The sequence below is a fragment of the Prionailurus bengalensis genome, chromosome D3 (genome assembly GCF_016509475.1).
Source record: "Prionailurus bengalensis isolate Pbe53 chromosome D3, Fcat_Pben_1.1_paternal_pri, whole genome shotgun sequence".
NCBI classification, from domain to species: domain Eukaryota; kingdom Metazoa; phylum Chordata; class Mammalia; order Carnivora; family Felidae; genus Prionailurus; species Prionailurus bengalensis.
In genome coordinates this window covers 73,369,804-73,393,264 of record NC_057356.1, presented here as the reverse complement: position 1 = coordinate 73,393,264, position 23,461 = coordinate 73,369,804, and the positions used below count along the sequence as shown (strand labels likewise).

The 23,461-nt window shown below is 37.9% G+C and overlaps 1 protein-coding gene across 4 annotated transcripts in view; it reads right to left on the bottom strand.

Moving 5' to 3' along the window:
• The window catches only part of CD3H18orf54 (chromosome D3 C18orf54 homolog), a 62,881-nt gene that overhangs the window by 13,708 nt on the left and 25,712 nt on the right, over positions 1-23,461 (bottom strand). For 3 of the 4 annotated variants that reach the window (XM_043558870.1, XM_043558871.1, XM_043558873.1), the window contains one exon: positions 77-184. In XM_043558870.1, coding sequence (XP_043414805.1) covers positions 94-184 — 91 coding nt within the window. In that variant the 3' untranslated portion in view covers positions 77-93. Of the gene's footprint in view, positions 1-76; positions 185-20,410; positions 23,214-23,461 lie in introns of those variants that run through there. The other variant, XM_043558872.1, reaches the window with a different exon arrangement.

Here is a 23,461-nt window from a genome sequence, read left to right as displayed (position 1 = left end):
TAAAGAGGGATTCTTTCCTAAGGTCCGCATAAAGGTTGGCGGTGAGCTAATCTCAGGATATAAATCTTCACTTTACCATTCTGAAGATGGTGTTCATCTTCCCCGCAGGCAAAGTATTCTGCATGGCATCTTCATGCATTTCAAATGCTGAGTTGTCCATTCACAGAAACAAGCAACCAATTCACTGAAAAAGAAAAAGGGGAAGAATGTAGCTCTAGCACATGGGGAGATCCCTGAGAGGTGAAGAATGGTAATTCTTAAGGAAGGGAGTCCTTATATACAGCTGAAAGGAAACGAAATAAGGAAGCTGTCTCTTAAACTATAATCTTGGTTAAAAAAAAAAAAAAAACCCTAGAGAGAATTGCCAAATTAGAGTCCAATAAAACACTTCCATTGGTCCTCAACTCTTTGCCCACTGATGACGCATACACAGATAATGATAAATGACATTTATTTCCTTCTCTTGCTACGTGTCAGGCACTGTCCTAAGTGCTTCATACATACATTCTGTGATTTAGTTCTTATAGCAATTCTATCAGGTACCATGAGTCTTCCCATTTTGTGGATGAGGAAACTGAGGCATGGAGAGTGAGTGCAGTAACTGCCCAAAATCATATAGCTAATTTTAATGTCAGAGCAAAGCACCCTTGAAGATTTTTCATGACACTGGTTTTTGGCAGTTTCATGGTGGGTGCTTAGTCTAGTGCAATCTATTTCACCCAAATCAGTCCTGTCTCTAAATAATGGGACTGATTTTTCCATGTGGTTTCTTGAAGAATTTTGTTACAGTTAAATCTTCATTTAAAATTCATTTGCATCATACTTCCTGGTGATGAGTGGTAGCCTGAATAATGCAAAAAACCACTCCTATAATCCACAAAGGAGTCCATCCTTCTTTCCTATCTTCCTATCTGTATTCTTTCAATAAACATGACTGAATGCCTACTATATTCCAGACTGTCTGCCACTCCTGTATAATGGCACGAGGCTTTGGAATAGCTCATAATCTAGCAGGAGAAATGGAAAGCAAACCATTACCAAAGACTGTGCTGTGTTATGCTAGAAGTATGCACAAGACTCTCCTGCAAGGAGAGAGAAGATAGTGATTGTGTCTGATATGGAACTCCTCTGAAGTCATAATTCTGAGCTGAGCCTTGGAGTCCCAACACAGCTTCAGCAGAAAGGCACAGTTAATTTCATTCTATTCCATATTTCTAGCTTGTCTATAAGCAGCTCTGCAACATTCCATATCGTAAAAATGTAAACCCTCTCTGGGCCAGGCAGCTCAGGATCCAACAAGGATGAGGGTTGTCATTACGCTCAAGTGATGGAGAGTTGACCCTGTGGCCTTCCTATCACAGCTCATCAAATGTAAGATGCAGCCCTGCGTCATACTAATTTAGCCTTTTCCAGCCAAGAAATGGAAACTGGCACTGATTTTGAAGCCATAAATTATTTAAAACAATTGTTTTAACTGTGGGGCCAGTAAGGTGATGCCATCTTGTTTTCAGGGTACCATAAAACACAATGTTTTCCTGTTGGATTTTCCCTGTGCATTTGTTAGCTAGAATCCATTCCACCCCTCAACATCTCTGAAAATGGGTTGTGTCTTGCAATGAGTGCTCCCTAAGACTCAGTGAAAGTTTGCCACTTTCCTTGGTCTTATCGACAAATGGTATACTACATGAAATCTTCAAAGCAAGTTTTACATGATTTTGTATTTTTCTGTTTTTCTTTCTTGGAAGTATGAAAACACAGTCCTCTTTCACCTCTGGGAGCTACACTTAGCATTTATTTAAATGGCAAGACAAGCAAATCATCCACCAAGCTATATGAAAACTCACTTCAGCACTAAACCAGAAATGCTGCGGCCGGATAGGGTCCTTTTGATCTTTGCAGATAAGAAAACGGGGGGCCAGAGAGGCTAAGTATTTTTCCCAAAGTAACACAGTAAGTCACTTGCAGAGCCAAAACAAATGCCCAGCTCTCCCACTTTCAGCAGATTTTCCTATTTCTATTTGCTGCAAGGGAACATCATGCCTTTGATATATGTACACATAGTTCAAGGTGAATTGAAGCAAAACAGTGGAAAGCAGGAATAGTATCAAAATCATGCTAAGACATGTGAATGTTAAGTGGGTGGTGCAGCTCAGAGACCCCTCAGTAGTGGGTATGCTAGCCATTCACACCACCCACAGAAGTGGGGTCATTTCTGCCAGACCAGAAATGCTTGGCAGCCTAGGAAGAAAGTAGGCAGAACTGCAAACTGAACCAGAGTCTGCAAATAGCAGCCAAATCACCAAGCAGTTCTACAAAGAGAAGAACATTAGTGACCCCATTTTTCCAACAGCCCATTTTTTGTAATACACCTAATCCCACATGTAATAATCACTTTTAAACAAGTGCCATACTACTTATATGTGGTGGGCAAAGACAAACATGGGTCAATATCTCAAAATTGGAAATAACAATTAACAAAGACATGCCCCATACTTTTGTTTTGACTTCAAAATGATTAAGCTAGTGTGCCTCCAAACATAAACACCTGCAAATATCTCCTAAGGTTCACTTATGCTGTCAACTATAATACTTGCCCAATTCAAACATGACTAGGAAATGCAAACATTTTTATTCATCAGTGGCCAGGTTTGTACCCAAAAGATTTAACCATCTCGAGGGCACAGGCACTGAGCAGTCAGAACAGGAGTCGTTAGTTGCCATGATCACTAGATGAATGCGTGCTAGGTGAACATCAGCCCTGCCCATAGTTACAACCAGAGCACGAGTTTATAGAGGAATGATGAAGAGTGCACATTCCGGAGCCAGACCACCAAGGTTTGGATCTTAACTCTGCACTTATTAGCTGTGTGACCTGGGGCAAGCCATTTAAACTTGCTGTGCCTCAAGTTCTTCAATCATACATTGGGGTTAGTAATGTTGCCTTCGTAAAAGCGTGAAAGGATTAAACGAGTTAATATACATAAAGCACTTAGCACAGTGCCTGCATACAGTACATACCCAATTAATGTTCGTCTGGTTCCTTTTAATAAGTACAAGTAGACTCACTGTAATACCTATACTTTACCATAGCATAAGGACACTTGAGCTCATAAACCATCTATGAGCCCTCATAATAATTCAAATTACTACATTCTCACCTGTTACCCTGAACAATATATAAATTGTCCTTATTTTTAAAATTAGAGTAAAAAGACCTGCTTACATTAAGCTAGTAGAATTTTAACTAAAACCCCGGTTTTCTTACTAACATTCCAAGGAGCTTCCTATCTGGACCATATCTAAGTACTACAAAGCAGAAGCAATATAATCTTTTATATTCTTTTTTATATTTATATTCTCTTTTAACCCCTTCATCTTCTTCTAATCTACTTAATATTATTTAAACCATGATCACTTTAATTTCCAAACTGGGCAGTGCTGGGAAGAAGGCAGGAATCTTTAATATCTATCAGCAACCATCAGATATCTAACAAAAATCTGGTTTGTTTTTTTTTTACTTAAAAAAAATGTTTTTAATGTTTATTTCTTTTTGAGAGAGAGAGACAGAGACAAAGCATGATGGGGGAGGGGCAGAGAGAGAGAGGGAGACACAGAATCTGAAACGGGCTCCAGGTTCTGAGCTGTCAGCATGGAGCCTGATGTGAGGCTCAAACTCTAAGGCGAGATCATGACCTGAGCCGCAGTCGGACGCTTAACCAACTGAGCCACGCAGGCGCCCCACAAAAATCCATTTTTTAATGTAGGAAATAGAAAATCACCATTAAAATATCAAAGTAATAATTGCTGCAGGCAAGATCCCTCAATGGGTGCTAAAATTACTGGTTGAAAGGTTAAGCTAAAAACAGAATATTTGTATATTCCTAAAGTATCTCTCCTAAATACTCGATAATTACACAAAAGGGCAGATTGTGAGTTCAGCGTGGAGAATCCTGGGATGCACCATCCTGGCCAAGTGAATAAGGTTAGCATCATCTGTGATACATGCTGACATCATATACCCTTGGATATGATGCACCAAAAGGGCAGATTATCTCTGGTCTATGGTAGCCGTCCTGGAAATGCATTACCCTCAGTCTAATCACGAGAAAACATAAAACAAACCCAGAGTGACATTTTACATAATTACTGACAGTAATTACTGACTCTTCAAAAGTGGCAAGGTCATAAAAGGCAAGAGACTAAGGAAACATGACAACTAAATGGACTGGATCCTGGAACAGAAAAATGACATTTTGGGGGAAAACTAGTGAAATCTGAATAAGGTCTATAAGTTCAGCTAATAGTATTGTGCCAGCTTTTGAAAGCTGTTCTAAGGTTATGTAGATGTTAACCATTCAGCGGATATCTGCAATGCCAAGGTCTGAAGTGTATGACTATCTTAAAATAAAAAGGAAAAAAGAAGAGGAAAAAGGAAGGAAGGAGGGAGGGAGGGCAGGTGGAAGAGAAGAAAGGAGGAGGAGGGAGGGAAGGCAGGAAGGGAGAGGGAGAGAAAGAAAATCCTCAGAAATAACCATTACCTCTTTTCCTGGGCCCAGACTAGTTTATATTTCCCAACATCCTTAGCAGTTAGATGTGGCCATGTAACTGAGTTTTAGTCAATGACATATGAGCAGAAATTCTATTCCAAGCTAATACAAAAAAACCAAAAGAGAGTAAGCCCCCACCATGCCCCCTCTGCCTTTCACCAGCTGGATGCAGAGAGAGCCTGGGGATGGCAAAGCCACGAGAGGGAAGGAGCCTAAGCCCACAGTTCACTGTGTAGACAAAACCCACTTACCAACCAAGAACTCTCATTTCAAATTCTTGCATAAACAAATAATAAAGTTCTGTTCTATTTCACCAGTATACATCTGGGCAGTCTATTTGTTACCACAAACTAAAACAAACATATTTATACCATCTCCAGCCATTATTCTCACTAAGGTTTGCTGCCAGGTTTATTTTTTAAATGTTTATCTCCATTCCAAGGGCTAGGAGCATACGAATAATAAATTTGGCAAGTGTTAAGAGCTGCTGATTGCAATATCTATCAAAAAGATAAACTGAATATATACTAAGATATGACTCTTCATTAAGTAACTTGAATTTATTTTCCTGGAGCACATCCAATCATAAAAGAATACTATTTTACTTAAACTGGGCCAACTAGAGCTTACATGACTAGCAGGGAAGTTCTAGGTTCCAATAAGAACATTTCCCCAACTTCCTCCATCTCCAGGTTATCTGCCTTTTATAATTGTTCATGTGGCGTACATTGATAAGACAATGTTGAGTTATTCTTTCTGATTACTTCCTTTGAAATCTCTACCAGTAACAAGAATGATCAATGCCTTCATTATGTAAATGTTTCTTATCTGGTGTTCAACTTTCAGATGACCACTGGCTACCACAGATACATGAGGATGTACTATAAACCTGACACTGCAGAGATCACAAAAGTCATAGATGACATAGGCCCTTGCCTCAAAGACTCTACAATATAATGATTCATTCCAGCTAACAAATGCACAAGGGAAATCAAACAGGAAAAACATAAAGTTTTATGGTACCCTGTCAACGAGATGAGGAAATCACCTTACTGGCCCCACAGAGAAAAATTAAGCAATTATTTTAAATATTTTATATCCTCAAAATCAATGCCATCCATTTAAATTCCAGATCTTAATGGAAAAAGGCTCAATACATACTCCCCCTGCTCCCATACTCCATCATTATCCATTCCAACAGGTTCTCAAGAAGAACTCTAATATTACAGGAATTATGTGGGTATGAGCTTCTAAAATAATTGTCAGAGACCACTGGGAATGATTTCTGAACTTGTGAAATTAAGAAAATGAAAATATTCAGGACCCATGGGTGGCTCAGTCAGTTAAGCTGGCCTGACTCTTGACTTTGGCTCAGGACATGATCGCAGAATTATGGGATTGAGCTCCACTCAACTGAGCTCCAGGTCTGCGCTGGGCCTGGAGCCCACTTAATATTCTCTCTCCTATCACTCCAGCTACCACTTGTGCTCACTCTCTCTAAAGAGGGAGGAAGGGAGGAAGGGAGGAAATGAAAATGAAAATATTCTATTCATTCAATTCTACATGACAATCTGATCTTAGACTAATTCCTTAACCTTGTTAAGTCAGTTTCCTCATATGTATAAAATTAAGGCTAGACTAAATGGACTTAAGACAGTCTAGCTCTACACACTTGAATTGAGGATATAATTATTTTGAGAAAAAGCATTAGACTCCTAGCTTCCCGACACTCCCATTTTTTCAAGATTTCTTGGACATAATGATTCAGGATATTCAACATTGCAGTTATTTTTCCCCAAATTAAGTTGCTTCATATATAATGTATAGTGCCAACCTAAAAACATATTAACAGAGAAAGATAACTCCAGGAAGGCCACTGAGTGATTATATGAACAAAAAACTAGCTGAGTCCAACTCCAGAAACCCTTACAGCTGAAGGGGAGCAAATTTTGCCACCCCAAGATATACTCTTTGGCTTATTATTTTAAGCTGGTTATTTTTATTTTTTTTTCAACATTTTTATTTATTTTTGGGACAGAGAGAGACAGAGCATGAACGGGGGAGGGGCAGAGAGAGGGAGACACAGAATCGGAAACAGTCTCCAGGCTCTGAGCCATCAGCCCAGAGCCTGACGCAGGGCTCGAACTCACGGACCGCGAGATGGTGACCTGGCTGAAGTTGGACGCTTAACCGACTGCGCCACCCAGGCGCCCCAAGCTGGTTATTTTTAAGAAACAGCAAAAATGAGAGAAACTCTGAAAACAAAGTACAAGTTCCCCTAAGGGAAATATCATTAGTTAGGGTGTTTCTCCCACCTTATGTCAGAAAGAGGGGAGATGACTCAATCTCAAGAAACTCTTATCAAGAAGGTTTGGGCTTAAATCTGCATAACAATCTTACTCTTATTTACTGGGTGTGTCCTGGTAACTTCCCATAAAGGACTCCCTATCCCAGCATCTTTTATTTTTAGCTGACAATGGTATTTAAGATGATGGTTTTGGCCATTATGGGAGTTACTTACTTTTCCTGAGTCTCTCCCATATATGCTGGAGGTATACGTGTTATTACAAACTTTTGTTTGATTTTTCTTCTGTTAATTTCTGTTTCATGTTAATTTAATTCCTAGACCAGCCAGAATAAACTTGAAAGGCAGAGGAAATGTTTCCCCCCCCCCCCAACACAGCTCAAATCCATTCAATTAACAAATATTAACTAAATGCCCCATATGTGCCAGGTGTCATTCTAGTTGCCTGGGATATACCAGTATATGAAAATGACAAAATGCCTGGCCCACATGTGGGTTACATTCTAGAAAAGGATCAGAACAAACAAATAGATGAATAAAAAGTGGTAATTCACATTCTACATTAGAAAATGATAAGTGTTATGGGGAAAAAATAAGCAGGAAAAGGCAGAAGTGTGTGGCTTGGGAGGGAGCAATTTTAAGAAGGTGATCAAAATTTCCTAGAAAAGGGAGGCTCAGCTTTATTGGTGCCAAGCTATGTGCCCATAGAAAAGGAATATAAATTGTTTCTTTCTTACTCTTAGGGTACGTGGGTGTTGGTAAGGGGGAAAAAAAATTCAACAGAGTAAATCTGAAGATCTAATTGGCTTTATTAAATGACTCCTAAATAGGCAGCATCCCATCTGACAAATAGAGGGGAGCTTCGTTGAGAAAAACAAAAGAAAGGTTTTTTACAGGCAGAAAGGGCATTTAAAAAATGAAGGAATTGGGGCACTTGGGTGCTCAGTTGGTTAAGGGTCCGACTTCAGCTCAGGTCATGATCTCGTGGCTCATGAGTTCGAGCCCCACGTTGGGCTCTGTGCTGACAGCTCACAGCCTGGAGCGTAGCCTGCTTTGGATTCTGTGCCTCTGTCTCTCTGCCCCTACCCTGCTCACCCTCTGTCTCTCTCTCTTTTTCAAAAATAAATAAATATTAAAAGAAATCTCTTGCTCACCCTCTGTCTCTCTCTCTTTTTCAAAAATAAATAAATATTAAAAGAAATCTCTTAAAAAAGAAGAAATTTATTCACAAGGACTCCATCCTTTAGACAAGGTTCCTAAGGGGAACCAAAGGGGTCCATAAGTATATTTCCTAGTCTTGGCCAGGAAATCCCATGCTGATTGCTTAAAGGTTACATTCCTGAGGGGTTGAAACTACAGTCAGGTCAGATATTAAGTCTTGATTTACTGACTTGGGGCCTTAACCTAAGGGATACCATTTTGGACCTGTGGTTTTCTTTTTTAACAGTCTGAACTTATGCAGTCCATAAACTTTGATCCTATGGCCCCCCCCTTTTTTTTTTTAATTCACAAAGGAAAAAAAAAAGTTTATTTCTTAAAAAACAACAAGCCTTATGGGGCGCCTGGGTGGCGCAGTCGGTTAAGCGTCCAACTTCAGCCAGGTCACCATCTCGCGGTCCGTGAGTTCAAGCCCCGCGTCGGGCTCTGGGCTGATGGCTCAGAGCCTGGAGCCTGTTTCCGATTCTGTGTCTCCCTCTCTCTCTGCCCCTCCCCCGTTCATGCTCTGTCTCTCTCTGTCCCAAAAATAAATAAACATTGAAAAAAAAAATAAAAATAAAAATAAAAACAAGCCTTCAATAGCTACAATTTCATCTTCTGTGTGAGCCCTGAATATCTCTGAACAGCAAGCTCCTTCTGAACATGGTTCACTGTTCTTCCCCATTCACCTGCCAAGTGCCACTTCCTTGTCCCTTCTATCTACCCTAACACCCCAGAACTAGGTAAGTGCTCCTATAATACATTCTCAGAACACCCTCTATGCTTCATATGAAGTTCTCATCTCAGTTCATGGTAGAATTATTTGTTCCTTGAATGCCTCCACTGCCAGATTATAGACTACACAGAGCAGAGACGCTGTCATCAAAGCTTAGCATAATACTTGGGGCATTTAGTAGGCTTAAATGAATGAATTTATTCTTACATGATCTTTACATTCCATACAATCATATCTCTTCCCCGAAACCATTACCTACTAGTGACCAATGCACCCAGCCTTCATCAGTCTCCCCCTATCTTACCCTTCTAGAATGTTAAATCGGGGGAAATCTAAGCAGTCAATTAAATCATATACAGAACAGTATTAAAAAAAAACAAAGCATGAGAAAACAGGTATGGTACAGCAATGTGATGAGCTAAATAAGAAACATGAGTGTGAACTCATGTATGCATTTCCAGCTCCGTTGCTACTAACAGTCCAATGACATCTGTAGTATCTGTACTTTTGCCCTCCATCCACTGTCGTGTTCTCCCCGAGTGTCCAGATTTTGGTCCCTAATACACTTCTCTGCCATGAGGAACAAGAACTCCTGATTCCTTGAAAAGAGGTTATGACTAGATCATATGGCAGGAAAAAATAAGAAGGGTCTGGAACATCCTTCTGTTTCCAGAAAGCAATCATGTTTTCGAGAATGTCAACACAAAGGAAGATTTCAAGAGCCTTCACCAGCCAGACTGTGATAATTTCAGCTTCAAATAAATTCTGTTGTGGTTAATTGAAATATATGGAACCTGTGAAATGTTCAATGATCCTCTAAGTTTACAATGATACTCAAAGGATAAAAAGTAATATAAAAGGATAAATAGAATGTATTCTATATTTTTGTAAGTAGAAGAGTAGTAATATATAGGGATCTGTTTATTCTACTAATAATATGTTTATAAATTGTACATATGTACTGGGGTGCCTGGGTGGCTCAGTGGGTTAAGTGCCCAACCCTTGATTTTGGTTCAGGTCATGATCTCACCAGTTCGTGAGATGGAGCCCTGCGTCGGGCTCCGCACTGTCAGTGCAGACTGCTTGGTGTTCTCTTTTTCCCTCTCTCTCTGCCTCTCTCTCTCAAAATAAATAAACTTTTTAATTAATTAATTAATTAATTAATTATAGATATATACTTACTTCTCTGTAGATACCACAGTAAACACAGGGAAGGGAACAGTGAGTGAACTGAGTAATCCTAGAGCAAGCAGATACTATACCCAAACCAAGAAGGACTGAGAGCATCAATGGTCACATATAGAACTAGAAGAAAGAGGGGCTCAATAGTTAATCAGTACATGTGCTTACACACAATTACCAAGTAAAAGAAGGGCTCACCTGTGGATTCCCAAGGGCTAAATTAGATAAATTTCTAAAGAGAAGGTATAATTACAGAACCAATGTTCATCTCACAGGAGAAAAAAACAAACAGAAACTTCTAGATGGTCCTACCAACTATGATAAAATCCTTGAAGGAATGCATACATTTTTTAAAATGCCAACACACCACAGCAATAAATATAACAGGAAAGTGGCTCAGGCACTGTGGTTGTAGGGTACCACTAAGGCTTTAGGGATTCAATATATACTTAGAGAGTTACTCCTCAATCCAATATTGCAGAAACATAACTCTAGTGCAGGGGTCAACAAAAAATTCCTATAATGGGCCAGATAGTAAATATTTTAGTCTTTATGGTCCAAGAAGCAGAGGTAAAATCAAAGATATTACATAAGTACTTACATACCAAGAAAGAAAATAAACTTCAATGTTTTGATAAAATTAAAATATAATAATATGTATAATTTTCATAACCAAGTCTATTAATGAAGAAAATTGAATTCTTTGGAGGGAAATAACATTTTGCCTCATTGGGATTCAAAGTTAATGCTCTTTATCATCAAAACCAATTGCAAATGTTCATCTATTAATGCTGACCCATATGAGATTTTACATACTTCATTTTTTAAAGCATCTTTTCACACAGTTAGTGACACACACTGATACTGCTCTAGAACCAAATTATTTTAGTTGAGCATATTTATCATTTGGGAAGCATTTACAGAATTTTATGAGTTTCTTCACTTGATATTTTCCTTTTTTAGTGTGTCCTCACATTAATCACCTTCAACTGAAAGTAAGGTGAAATCTCTTCAATTGTACAACTAACTGGATTTTTTTTAAATATGGAAATCCCCTTTGTAGTCACAGGGAGGTCCAAAACTTGTTGCTGAAACTAGCTTGAGCTTCAAAAATACATCCCCTGCAAATGTGTGTAGGAGTGGAGATCTTGCTTCTTGTTTTAACATTTGAAAGCATGAGAAGCGTTTGACATGACTTAAGATTCAAATATTAGTTGTCATCAAAACAACTTTACCAAGGTCTAAGACTGGCATATACCTGATGTTCCACCTTGCAATTTTAGCCTGAATTCATTAAGACACATTATGAGGTCTGCCTCAATACCTAACTTCCAAAGCCACTCAGTGTTCCATTATGTTTGAGGCTTGTTCTTATTAAGAAAAATTTCAGGATCACCTGAATGGCTCAGTTGGTTAAGTGTCCGACTTCAGCTTGGGTCATGATCTTGCAGTTCATGGGTTCAAACCCTGCGTTGGGCTCTATGCTGACAGCTCAGAACCTGGAGCCTTTGGATTCTGTGTCTCCCTCTCTCTCTGCTTCTCCCTCGCTCAAGCTCTATTTCTCTCTCAAAAATAAATAAATAATAAAACATTAAAAAAAATTAAAAACAGACCATTCATAGAGGCTAATTCTTTTGTCACTTCAAGCTCAGCATTAACTTCTGGAATAAAAGCAACTTGGTATCATAACATCTTTTAGACTCATCAAGAACCAAGAAAAGCCATTGAAATAGTTTGCCCTGATTTTTAATTTATTGATACTGCTCCCAATGCCATCAGCACTTTGATCAGCTATTCTTCCCAAAAAGCTAATAGTCTTAAACAAGTTTGTTTTCTCAGAACACATTCCTTCAGTTGCTGTAATGAATCACAATTTAACTAACTCACTATCAACAAACAGTTTAGCTTACTTGGCTAACAAGTAAGGCACTGAAAACACTGCGGCTTCAGCCTCATTTTCATTTTTTTATTTTTGTGAAGAAATTCTGTTGTAATTATTACAATTTTTTTTTCTAATTTGTTGCTTTTCTATGAATTGGAAATATTGTGATGAGTACTTAGGCTAGTAATGTTGATGTATATTGTATTTTTTTATTTCTATGTGTCATAAAATATTCATCTTTTAAATTCTATTCAATCATTTAAAAATGTAAAAAAAAAAAATTCTTAGCTGTGGACTGTACCAAAGCCAGCAGCACACTACATTTGACCTGTGAGTCATAGTCTAGAACACAGATATAAATTCTCCCCATCATTAGAAAGGTATGTGTTAAGAATCAGTTAATCACCATTTATTAGTTACTCCTCCAGGAAGGGTAGATCCTGCTTCGTTAGAAGGATGATTATTTCTACTAGATTGTGTATAAGCTAGTTCTTACAGAACCAGTGTTGAACAACTGGCCAGCTTTCAGGAAACTCCTTAGTTGTCTCTGATTTTAGCCATTATTTCAACTCTGTCAATATTAAAAGTATTCCTACTTTGCCCTTTTCATTTGATGTCAGAATGTGTAGTCCTTGGATGAGATACTGTTCAAATTATTGAACCAAAGCCCTGGTTTGGGGGATTCTTGACAAGTGAGGTCAGAGAAACCCCTGCTATGCAGGGGTTTTTCATTTGAATCTGAGACTATGGGTCAGAGAGAATGCTATGAAAAAATATGCTATGAGATCTAGATATTTCTAGAACCTAAAACTGAGCTACGGGTGCTCCAGCTCCTAAGAGGATTTTACAACTCAGGACTATACGAAGATAACTCAAAGGGGAGCCCTCCTCACCAGCCCCACCCCGGCTATTCCCACTGGGCCTTAGAGAATTCTTAGCAACCCAGTCATCCTGGCAGATTGTCCACTCTCCTCCTAGTCCCTTATCTCTATACTTTGATCACATTTTCATGTTTGGGGACTCCCTTTTGTGGCCATCACTAAGTGGAGGCCTGACATAGTCCCTGGGCCCCTCACATTGACATACCACTGCATACAGATTGAACCAAGGGAGAAAACGATAAGTCACATACAGACTAGGATATGGATGTTATATCATCCTTCGCAAAGTTACTCTGTAGGCATAGTTACAAGGTAGGAATCAGAAACTTCTACTAATCCATGAAAAGATTAACCTAAGCAGGGTGTTAATTCTAAATAGTGAGGTTTTCAAACTTTGTACTTCACCTTTTGTTGCCCCTTTTCCACCTTTGTTCTCCTTCACCACTTCACCTCTTCTCTTTTCTCCCTGACTTGAAATGAAGAGATGTTGGGGAAGCTATGGCCACTGGTTTAGTCTACTAGCTAAGTTTGCTTTAACCATATGTATAAGGAAGAGGCTTCAAGGATGATAAGTAACCAGGGTACTTCCCTTGAACCTCTACTCCCAGTTCATGATGTCAAGCCTGTGTCTTCAAGACCCAAAGTCAATTTTTTCTTTCAAGAGCCAACCCTTTACAATGACATAAGCATGTGCCAAGGCCCAAATACTCCTCCATTATGCAATTTGGAGGAGGGTGACAAGGGAGAGACCTCGTACAATGCAAGTCTATTAGCGGTCTAACAAGAATCCTGGGACTGAAGTATGCTGCAGAGAGGAGTCAGGGTCTGAATCATAATATCTTTTTTTAAGTTCATTTATTTTGAGAGAGCACATACATGCATGCATGAGAGAGAGGAAGAAAGAGAGAGAGAATGAATTCCAAGCAAGCTTTGCACTGATGTGGGTCTCAAACTCACAAACTATGAGATCATGACCTGACCTGAAATCAAGGATAAGAGGCCACCCAACCGACTGAGCCACCCAGGCTCCCCAGAATCATAATGTCTTAAGTCTAAAGAATATATCCAGTCTACAGAATGGAGAAAGATGTTTCTCCTGCCTCAAAAATCAATCAATCAATCAATCAATCAATCACATATCTTTAAGTGGGAAGGAAAGGGAAGATAAGAAAGATCATTTCTTAACATATTCTAGCACAATCTTTAAGAGTTATAAATGGAGAACTTTGAGCCACGGGTTGGAGCTCAAAACCAGATTGGGGCAGTAGGCCAGTTTCTTAATCTTGTTATTGCCAAAGAAGACAGTGCCCTCTAGTGGGAGAAAATTTTTAAGCAGTCCTTACTAACACGGACCCATATCTATTTCTACAAAATATCCACACACAGGCAGCTACATGACAACCATTATGATCAGCTGAAATTCTGAAAAAATTGTATTTACCAATAGCTTCTAACACTGGGCACCTACTATGTGTGAGGCACTGTGCTAATAAGTAAGCATTTTACAAGTTTTACCTCATTTAAAGCTGCAACTTGCCCAAGGCACCACAGCTAACAAAGTAGGGGAGGGTGGGTTTATGGCCTTTAAATTTTAAACTGTCCTAAGAAATCTGACTCAAAACTACATGCTCACACACACACAAACAAGAACTACAGCAGAAATTTGGGAAACAGTTGCTACCCTTCGCTCCTTTTTAATAGCATATCAATTATGCTTTAATTTGCAACGATGAAATAAGTAACTCTGTTTATGCAAATGCTCTACCACTGAGCTATACCCCCAGTAACTCTGTCTATGAATAAAATTGTTCATATTTCCCCTAAGTCCCTCCCAAATTTTTCAAAATTTAAATTATTTGAAGGGGTGCTAAATTATTAGTTTGTCAGGGGCATGATCATGTTCCTTTTAACCATGGATGAGCCAAGTTATGCACAATAATGGTCATCAGAGCTTCTGAATCCCCTTCCAAGAGACTTCTTTGTGCTCATTTCTGTTGTTGTCTTACACTCTCATCCAAAAACCCAATTATTCAGTAAATCAAACAGCATCTACTATTGCAACCTAATACAAATAAATCAATAGCCCTCTAAGCATTATTATAAAAAAAATAAAACCTATATTCTGAGAACTTATTTTACACTAAAATATCATAGGAGCCTCAGTAAAAGTAGTTGTGTACCTCTGAACAAGTTAGGGGCTCCTGGGTGGCTCAGTCCATTAAGGGTTGGACTCTTGGTTTTGCCTTAGGCCATGATTTCACGGTTAGTTTGAGCTCTCTCTCTCTCCCTCTCTCTGCCCCTCCCCTTAGAGCTTGAGCTCTAAGATAAACTTTTTAAAAAATGTTTAAAGAAAACAACTAAAAACTGGAGTGTTATGCTAAGTGAAATAAGCCATACAGAGAAAGACAGATACCATATGTTTTCACTCTTATGTGGCTCCTGAGAAACTTAACAGAAAGCCATGGGGGAGGGGAAGGGAAAAAAAAAAAAGAGGTTAGACTGGGAGAGAGCCAAAACATAAGAGACTCTTAAAAACTGAGAACAAACTGAGGGTTGATGGGGGGCGGGAGGGAGGGGAGGGTGGGTGATGGGTATTGAGGAGGGCACCTTTTGGGATGAGCACTGGGTGTTGTATGGAAACCAATTTGACAATAAATTTCATATATTGGAAAAAAATTAAAAATAAATAAAAAATTAAAAAAATCGCTAAGATGGTATCAGGTCATATGGACTAACTACTGGAAAGAAGGAAAATATTTGGTTTTAGTATCTGGAAAAAATTCTTAGCTGAGTATTCCAAGGGTCTTAGATGGGACCCCAGGCCACTTTCTCAGCCTCATTCATTCACAGAACAATATTTATGTATCACTTTAATCTTAGGCACAATTTTGGTTGTTGGGAAGAAAAGAGTGAATTAAAACAAAGTCTCTGCCCTCAACTTTAAGAAAAAAAAGGAGTAAAGATGCAAAATAAATAAATAAATAAATAAATAAATAAATAAATAAATAAAGGCAGAGGGAGTGGCGGGGGTTAGGGTAGGCCTCTGTGATAAAATATTTCAGCAGACACCTGAGGGAGAGAATCATGGGGTATTTGAGGAAAGACCGCACAGATATAGGATACAGTGCAACAGCCTGGAGACAGAAGCATATTTGTAGTTACCTGAGAACAAGACCATTGTGACTGAATCAGAGAGCAAATCCAGTGGTAGGAAATGTTCCGGTTTGGGGGGCTGAGGGAAGAGGTGTTGGCACACCACACAGGACTTCTTAGGCTATAGTCGAAACTTCACATTTACTTTTGAGATGGGAAGCCACTGGGAATTCTGGGAAGAGGTACATCTCAGACATGTTTTTAAAGGACAAGTCTTAGAATAGTATGGAGACTAGAACGGGAGGCATGAGGACAGAAGCAGCCTTGCGTCTTATTCCTAGTGCCTCCCTCAACGGGATGCATTGCCACATAAGTAGCTAGTATTCACCATGTCATATATGCCAGGCATAACTTACACCATTTAATGCTCAAAGCTATAAAGTAGCTGTTACAAATGGGAAGGAAAACAAAAGAAAAGGGCAAGGTCAAGTACCTTGTTCACAACAAAGAGCTAATAAACGGCAGAATCAGAAGCCTGATACTAAAGCACAAGTGTCTCCCACTAAAACATACAACATTCCCTTCTGAGTCGATGAATCCTGTAGCAGACCATTTTAGCACTCAAGTCTTTGCACATTACACCCATGTCTGAAATGCCTTCCACCCAATTTCTCTGATGGCAAACTTCATTTTTCCAGATCAGCTTTCCCTCCTGAGTGAAAGAATTCCTGATCTCCCCAGACCACTTAGGTGTTCCACCTCCTGTGCCTTTACAGCAGCTGTTCAGTCCTCTGAAACAACCCTTACCGGTTGTAGTGTAATCGTGTCTGTTTACATCTTTCCACCATGAGTTCCTCATGACAGTCATGCCTTCTTATTCATCGCCTCTCCCACCCCTGCACTCCCCTCTCCTCCATCCACCTCCAAACACATCTAGCACAGAGCCAGGAGCCAAATGCATGCTAGCCGGATGGAGTAATAAAGAATCGAATGTAGGGTTCCATTCTACTCTTTACACGTTGCATATTGGTGCCACATTGGAAAAAAATAATTCACCAAAAAGAAAAAAATAGAGAGATATATGAGATGGTGGGTGCAGTAACTAGATGGGGGCACTCTTCATAATGTATATCAAATCATCACAATTCACATTCTAAATATCTTACAATTTTATCAGTTATATACCTCAGCAAAGAAAAAAAAACTAGCTACAGGTGGCAATAAGAACAACGTGAAAAAAAGAGACAAACCAAGAAACAGACTCTTAACTACAGAGAACTGATGGTTACCAGAGGGAAGGTGGGTGGGTGGGGATGGATGAAATAGGTGATGGGGATTAAGGAGTGCACTGATGATGATCACTGGATGATGGAATTGAATTACTATATTGAACACCTGAAACGAATGTAACACTGCATATTAACTATACTAGAATTAAAATTTTTTTAAAAAGTGGAAGGATGTTAACGACTTATTGTGAACATTTCACAACATACATAAATATCGAATCATCATGCTGTACACATCAAACTTTTAGTTATAACTCAATTTAAAAAAAAATAAATAAAGGATATACTCTAGTTTTGCTATTAAGTAGGGCTCTGGATCATTTGTAAAATAAAGCCGGGCTCTTAAACAACAAAATATTGAAAGCTAGGGAACATCCACAAAGTGAGACAATAATGAAAACTTTCTCTAAAGAAATACTTTAGAAACTAGATATACTTAGCCTGACAGATGGAAAGAGCATTACTCTTGTTGATTTCAATACTTGGAAGACTGAATACGCATGTAAGATGATCTTGAGGGGAAAAATTAAGAGCAATACGGGGAAGACACAGAAAAGCAAAAAGTTGTTTAATTAAAGCAAAAATATACTATAAAACAAAGCATTCCGATTTCAGGAAACTTCATTTCCCGAAACATTCATTTAAAGCTATGTGGCTACCTTGATGAAAAATAATGAAAGCAATATACTGTATTCCTGTCTGATATTCTGATTAAGAGGATAATTCATTTAATTCCATAATACTTACATAGTCCCAGATCTCTAGTTCAGAACTATTTTATTAAGTTTCCAAATTCATTATTTATTTAGGTATTTTACATTTTATTCATTTTTAGAGACAGAGCGTGAGCAGGGGAGGGGCAGAGAAAGAGGAAGACACAGAATCCGAAGCAGGCTCCAGGCTCTGAGCTGTCCGCACACAACCCCACGCAGGGCTGGAACTCATGAACCATGAGATCATGACCTGAGCCAAAGTTGGACACTTTACCAACTGAGCCACCCAGGCACCGATCGTTAGATTTTTAAAACACTGGCCCATGTTCTCTCATTTTACCTGTTTTCTAAATGACCTGACATTCTTGCTACCTTACCTTTATGCCTAGTTCTTGGTTTGAATAGGCTATATAAGATGTTGCAAAACAGAGGGCAAAGATAGGTGAGGCATTTTGTATTTTCCATATGTGTTCTCTCCCACCAAAACCTTTCGAAATCTATCAATTTACAGTCTGTCAGTTCCAAATTCACCCTGAAGGGGCTCTCCCACTGCTTTCTGGCAGCTGCACCATCAGCAAACCAGGTGGGTATGAAGACCTCTGATCTCTTCCCAGTCACGATCCCAGAATGTTATGGGTCTTCTTGGCACTCACAGATCTAGACCAGGCTGGTAACCACCTTCCTGCAACCCTCCCAACACAAACACTTCATGTTTCAGGTGTCCTGCCAACACTGAGACCCCTTCCTGCCTCTGTGTGCCTACACACCCAGTAACTAGCTACAGCCTTCCTGAACCTTGGAGGGTGACTTCCTATTTGCCTAGTGACTGAAGACCAACTCTGGGCTGGCCAAACCAGTAAACTTCTCTGCCATCCAGTAGGCTACAGCTACCCCTTCTTCAGTGAGATCTGAATCCAAATCTTAAGCCCCTTACTTCCAATAGGTACCCAAGGGTACCTTTTCCTTGGGTACTCCCCCTCAGTTCTGGGGTACCATATAGAATTTTCATATTTCTTTTGTCACAGTTTAAAACTTTTTCATGTTAAATTTCTCTTGTTATAATCACTATGTCATTCCTGTTTCTAGATTGGACCCAGAATGCTAGTTTCCCATCAAGCCAAGCTCAAAAGAACACAATGAAAACCAGCTGCCGAAAGCTTTCCTAGACATAGCCCTAGATCTGTAAAATAATTTGTATATATGATGAAATACAAAATACATAAAAACTAAAAAATCTTAGCTTTGAGAGCTCAAGAGGTTAGAAGGCTTACAGACACCATCCAAAGTACACAAATGTTGATCCTATTTGATAAAGAGCACCAGCAACATCTAAAAATAGGCTTAATTTACTTCATTTTAAGGATTTGCAGAACATCACATAAAACAGTATGATCTGTCCTTTCTTGAGCCTACACTCTTATAGGGAGAACTACGCTTAAAATTATCAATCACGACTTTAAGTTTACACGTTCCTGGTTATACAATGTAATGTTAAGAGGTACTATCTTATCAAGGAGATAAAAATCAATCCTCTAACTCTTGAGACATTCTCTCCTCTAGGGACACAATGTGGTAGAGAGACATTATTCATAACAAAGGCAAGAAATATAATAGCTAAATGAATGATGGGAGAGGAAAAAGGAAAGCCAACCTACCCAGTTTGAAAGAACGTTAGAATATTTGGAAAAGAAAATACAACATTCAATTAGAGCTTTAAAGAAATTCTGGAGTAAGCTTTACATAACCAGAATGAAAGAAAACTAAGTATCTCAAGTATGGGAAATAACATCCACAAAGGTGAGAATATATATAGAAAGTTGGGAGAATGAGTAAGGCAATTTACAGCAAATTTCTGTTAGTGTTACAACAGTGTCTTGCAGACGGGTCAGCCACTCTTCAATGTAAGGGCTGAAAGTGAGGGAAGGAATGTTAAAGGTTGAAATAGGTATTAGGCAGGGGTGCCTGGGTGGCTCAATCCGATTAAGTATCCAACTTTGACTCAGGTCATGATTTCCTGGTTCAGGCATTCGCGCCCTGCATCAGGCTCTGGGCTGACAGCTCAGAGCCTGGAGTTTGCTTCAGATTTGGCCTCTCCCTTTCTGCCCCTTACCCCGCTTGTGCTCTCCCTCTCTCAAAAAATAAACATTTAAAAAATAAATAGGTATTAGACAAATAGACTCCTCTTAGTTAAGATAATGAAGAATGGACAGATACATTTGTTACATTGTTAGAAAAGTTGCTACATTGTGAGAAAAGTGGTTATAGAAGTCTGGTCTAAAACAAACTGGGAGGGCAAAAAGCTAAGGTATTTTTGTTCAAAAAAGGAAAACAATCTTAGCCACAGATTTTCTTTCTTTATAGAAAGAAAATAGGGAAACAGAAAAGGAGTAATTTCAAATGTCATGGGAAAAAAATCTAACAATATAGCCTGAATATGTGTTCGTTCACATATTCAGAACCAGGTTTGCACCAATCATTGTATGATCGGCACTACAAACTAACACAATATATAACCATGTATAAAACATCCAATTGGTACATGGAACAGAATGATACACACTCTTTCACATTTCAAGAAACTTCAATTGTTCACGAATCATCAATTTTATTGGCGTTTTGCTTCTTTTGTCTCTTTTCACAGTACTAGCATCATTTTGGCAAGTTTACTTCTTCATAGCACTTCCACCAAATAGGTTTTGAGACACACAGTACACGTTGGAAAAGGAAAGATAAAACAAAAATTCAAACCTATGAGTGATTCCATGTATTCAAAACATGGGGCAAGGGAGAATCTTGTCATGATTTACCTTCAAAAAACATTTTGGTATAACTATATATAAGTTAACAACAAGATGTTAGCTTAAACTTTAGATACCAAAAAAAAAAAAATCCACATTTATAAATTTCAACAAGAAATAACACAGAAAGACATATAATCCAAACAAACCCAAGACAGTGTTCCTCAATTTGGTCAGAAATCTCTAGGACACAGAAATGTGCTAACACAGAGAACAGTGAAAGTAAAGCTCCTACTGGTATTAAAGAAAATACAGTTGAGTTTTGAGTATTCATATACTCACTGCACTTTTATCCCTTGATCTCAAAAAAATTTTGGAATTAGGTTCAATTTTTTTCATACTCAACTAAAAATCTGAAATGTCTTATTAAAATTCTTTTTCTACCTAACACTTTTAAATACACCTAAAAGAAAGGGGTTGATAAAAATTTATATTCACACTGCAACTTTTAAAACCTATAATTGTGCTCATTATCTTCTTTAAATTTCCAATTCAGCAGTCTTAATACTGTTGCCTTCCTCTCACTCCTGGAAAACTCAAAAAGTACTGAAACGTTTAACATGTAATTTAATCAATTCTGTAGCGAATTTCATGAACATTTATCATTTAGATTTTTCTTAGTTGACTCTCCTATACATTTTTTTTTTAATTGGAATCACTTTAGTAAAGTTAATTTGTATTTTAGGTTAAAATGACTAAGCTTCCATATTTAACACAAAGGAAAAATACTCCTTTCGTAAGTATAATCAAGTAGAATCAACCGTTTCTTAAAATATTAGTTATAAAAATTTAGAAGGCTTATTTTACTTAGCATTGAAGCTATTTTCTTGCAAATGGCAGCACTAATCAAATCAGTGCGATTCAGTCATTATAGCAGAATCTCTTTGGAAATGCTTTATAGGCAAATACTAAATACTAGGTCTGATCAACATATATGCGATTAGAAGTTTATTACCTGATGATATATTCATCTCTTCTGCCTCCATTGGAATTTGTCTAACAGAAGATTTAGCTAAACTGGAACATAATCAACCCAAATTGGCTTCATGTTCACCTACTTAAAATCCGCATTTTTAACATCCATTGTACTTTCATCATCAAAGTAATGCCTTGTTTGAGTGTATGCAAACTATTTGTTTTAAAGCAGAAGATCATAATCAGAAAATAGAATGTTGATGTCAGAAATACCTCCACAGACTAAACAAAACAAACTTAATGGCAAGTGACTCTCAAACTGGGGAAAAACAACTGCATGGTGGTGACTCCTTGGTCAAAAAAAAAAAAAAAAATGACAACGTTCCCTCTATAGTCTTTGATGTGTAAGTTCTATAGCAAAGGTCTATATTTAAATTTGGGGGAAAAAATTCTTCAACACAATGTGCTTAGAAATTCCTATCTGACAGTAAAACTACCTAACAAAGATGCTACAATTTGGACATGTTAAAATGTACTATTTGTATAAACACACAGATATTCTTTCATTTCATCAGGCTTTTAAAATATGCTTTTATGACTTAATTCCTAGTGTTGTTGGTAAAGATGCTTTCTTGCTTATTAGAAGTTTACTTGGTAGAAAATGCAAAATTACAGAGCTCAGTTCAGTTCCAGCTACAGACTTTAGACTACAGATTGCTTTAAAGAAAGTTCAGTTCTTACAAAATAGCTTCATAATACAGAGTTGTTTTTGGATTTTCCATATTCATTTTATTTGTCAAATTGCATGAAGTAATTGGTCACTGATCTCATAGCTTTTATTAGTTTAAGCTAACCCCAAAACTAAAGTCTGGGAAATAATCAGTATCAAAATATTAAATTCTCAAATATACACCCCTGAAATGCTTTGTAAGCTATCAAGACCAAGATAATCTTACACAGAATCAAAATCAAAATATCAATTAAATGAGGTTTTCTCTTGGATTTCACAACATAAAACAACGTTCCTTTAGCAGTGTGTCACCCCGTTATTAAATTAATGTTATTTGCAAATACAACATATCTTAAATACTTAGGAAAATTAAAACTAACATACTCTATATGGGTAAGATACACCATAACAACTTTGATATTCCTTTAAGCTACTTAAAAGTAGATGTTAATTGTATCAAAAAGTCTACTTAAGAGACTTTGGATAGAAACCAAGAAGAGTTTGTTAATAATCCAGAAACAGATGATAAAATGATGAGGATGTTCAAGAAGATTAAATCCATGTAAGCTTCAAGAACGGAAATCATCCACCTTTGAATATAGGACATATGCTGGCCTGAAAACCAAAATCAGACTGGAGGACACAGTGTGGGTCCTTCAAGTTCACATTCTAGCATTTTGGCATAAAATGAGAATAGGTCACAAAATCTATGCACACTTTCAAGTTTGGTTTTTAAAAAAAACATATAATATTTGAACCAATCACAGAATAATGTATGAGTTATAATTTCTTTGTCAGTTTAAGGAATAGGAAAAATATACATTTTTGTTCTGTGGTGACTATTTATTAGTTGGAATGTTTTATTTTCCTCTTCATGTTTTCGGTGACTGTTTCCCACTGGTATCATCAACCAGGTCTCTCAGGCGAGATAAATGGTGCAAAGCCCTTCATTGGAAAGTACAAAACACATTATAAACCAATATTAAAGACTGAGCAGACAATGCAGACAGCAACAAATGGTGATTACATTGTTTATTAACTTCAAAATTAGTATGAGAAATGATTTGTAAGTAAGTATCAAACATTTGGAATTTTTCTTTATAAAACCTTGAGATCTGAGTAACTGAAGGCTAAAATAATTCATTTAAATTCTATAAACATTTCTTTTAAAAATATATATTTTATGACATTCA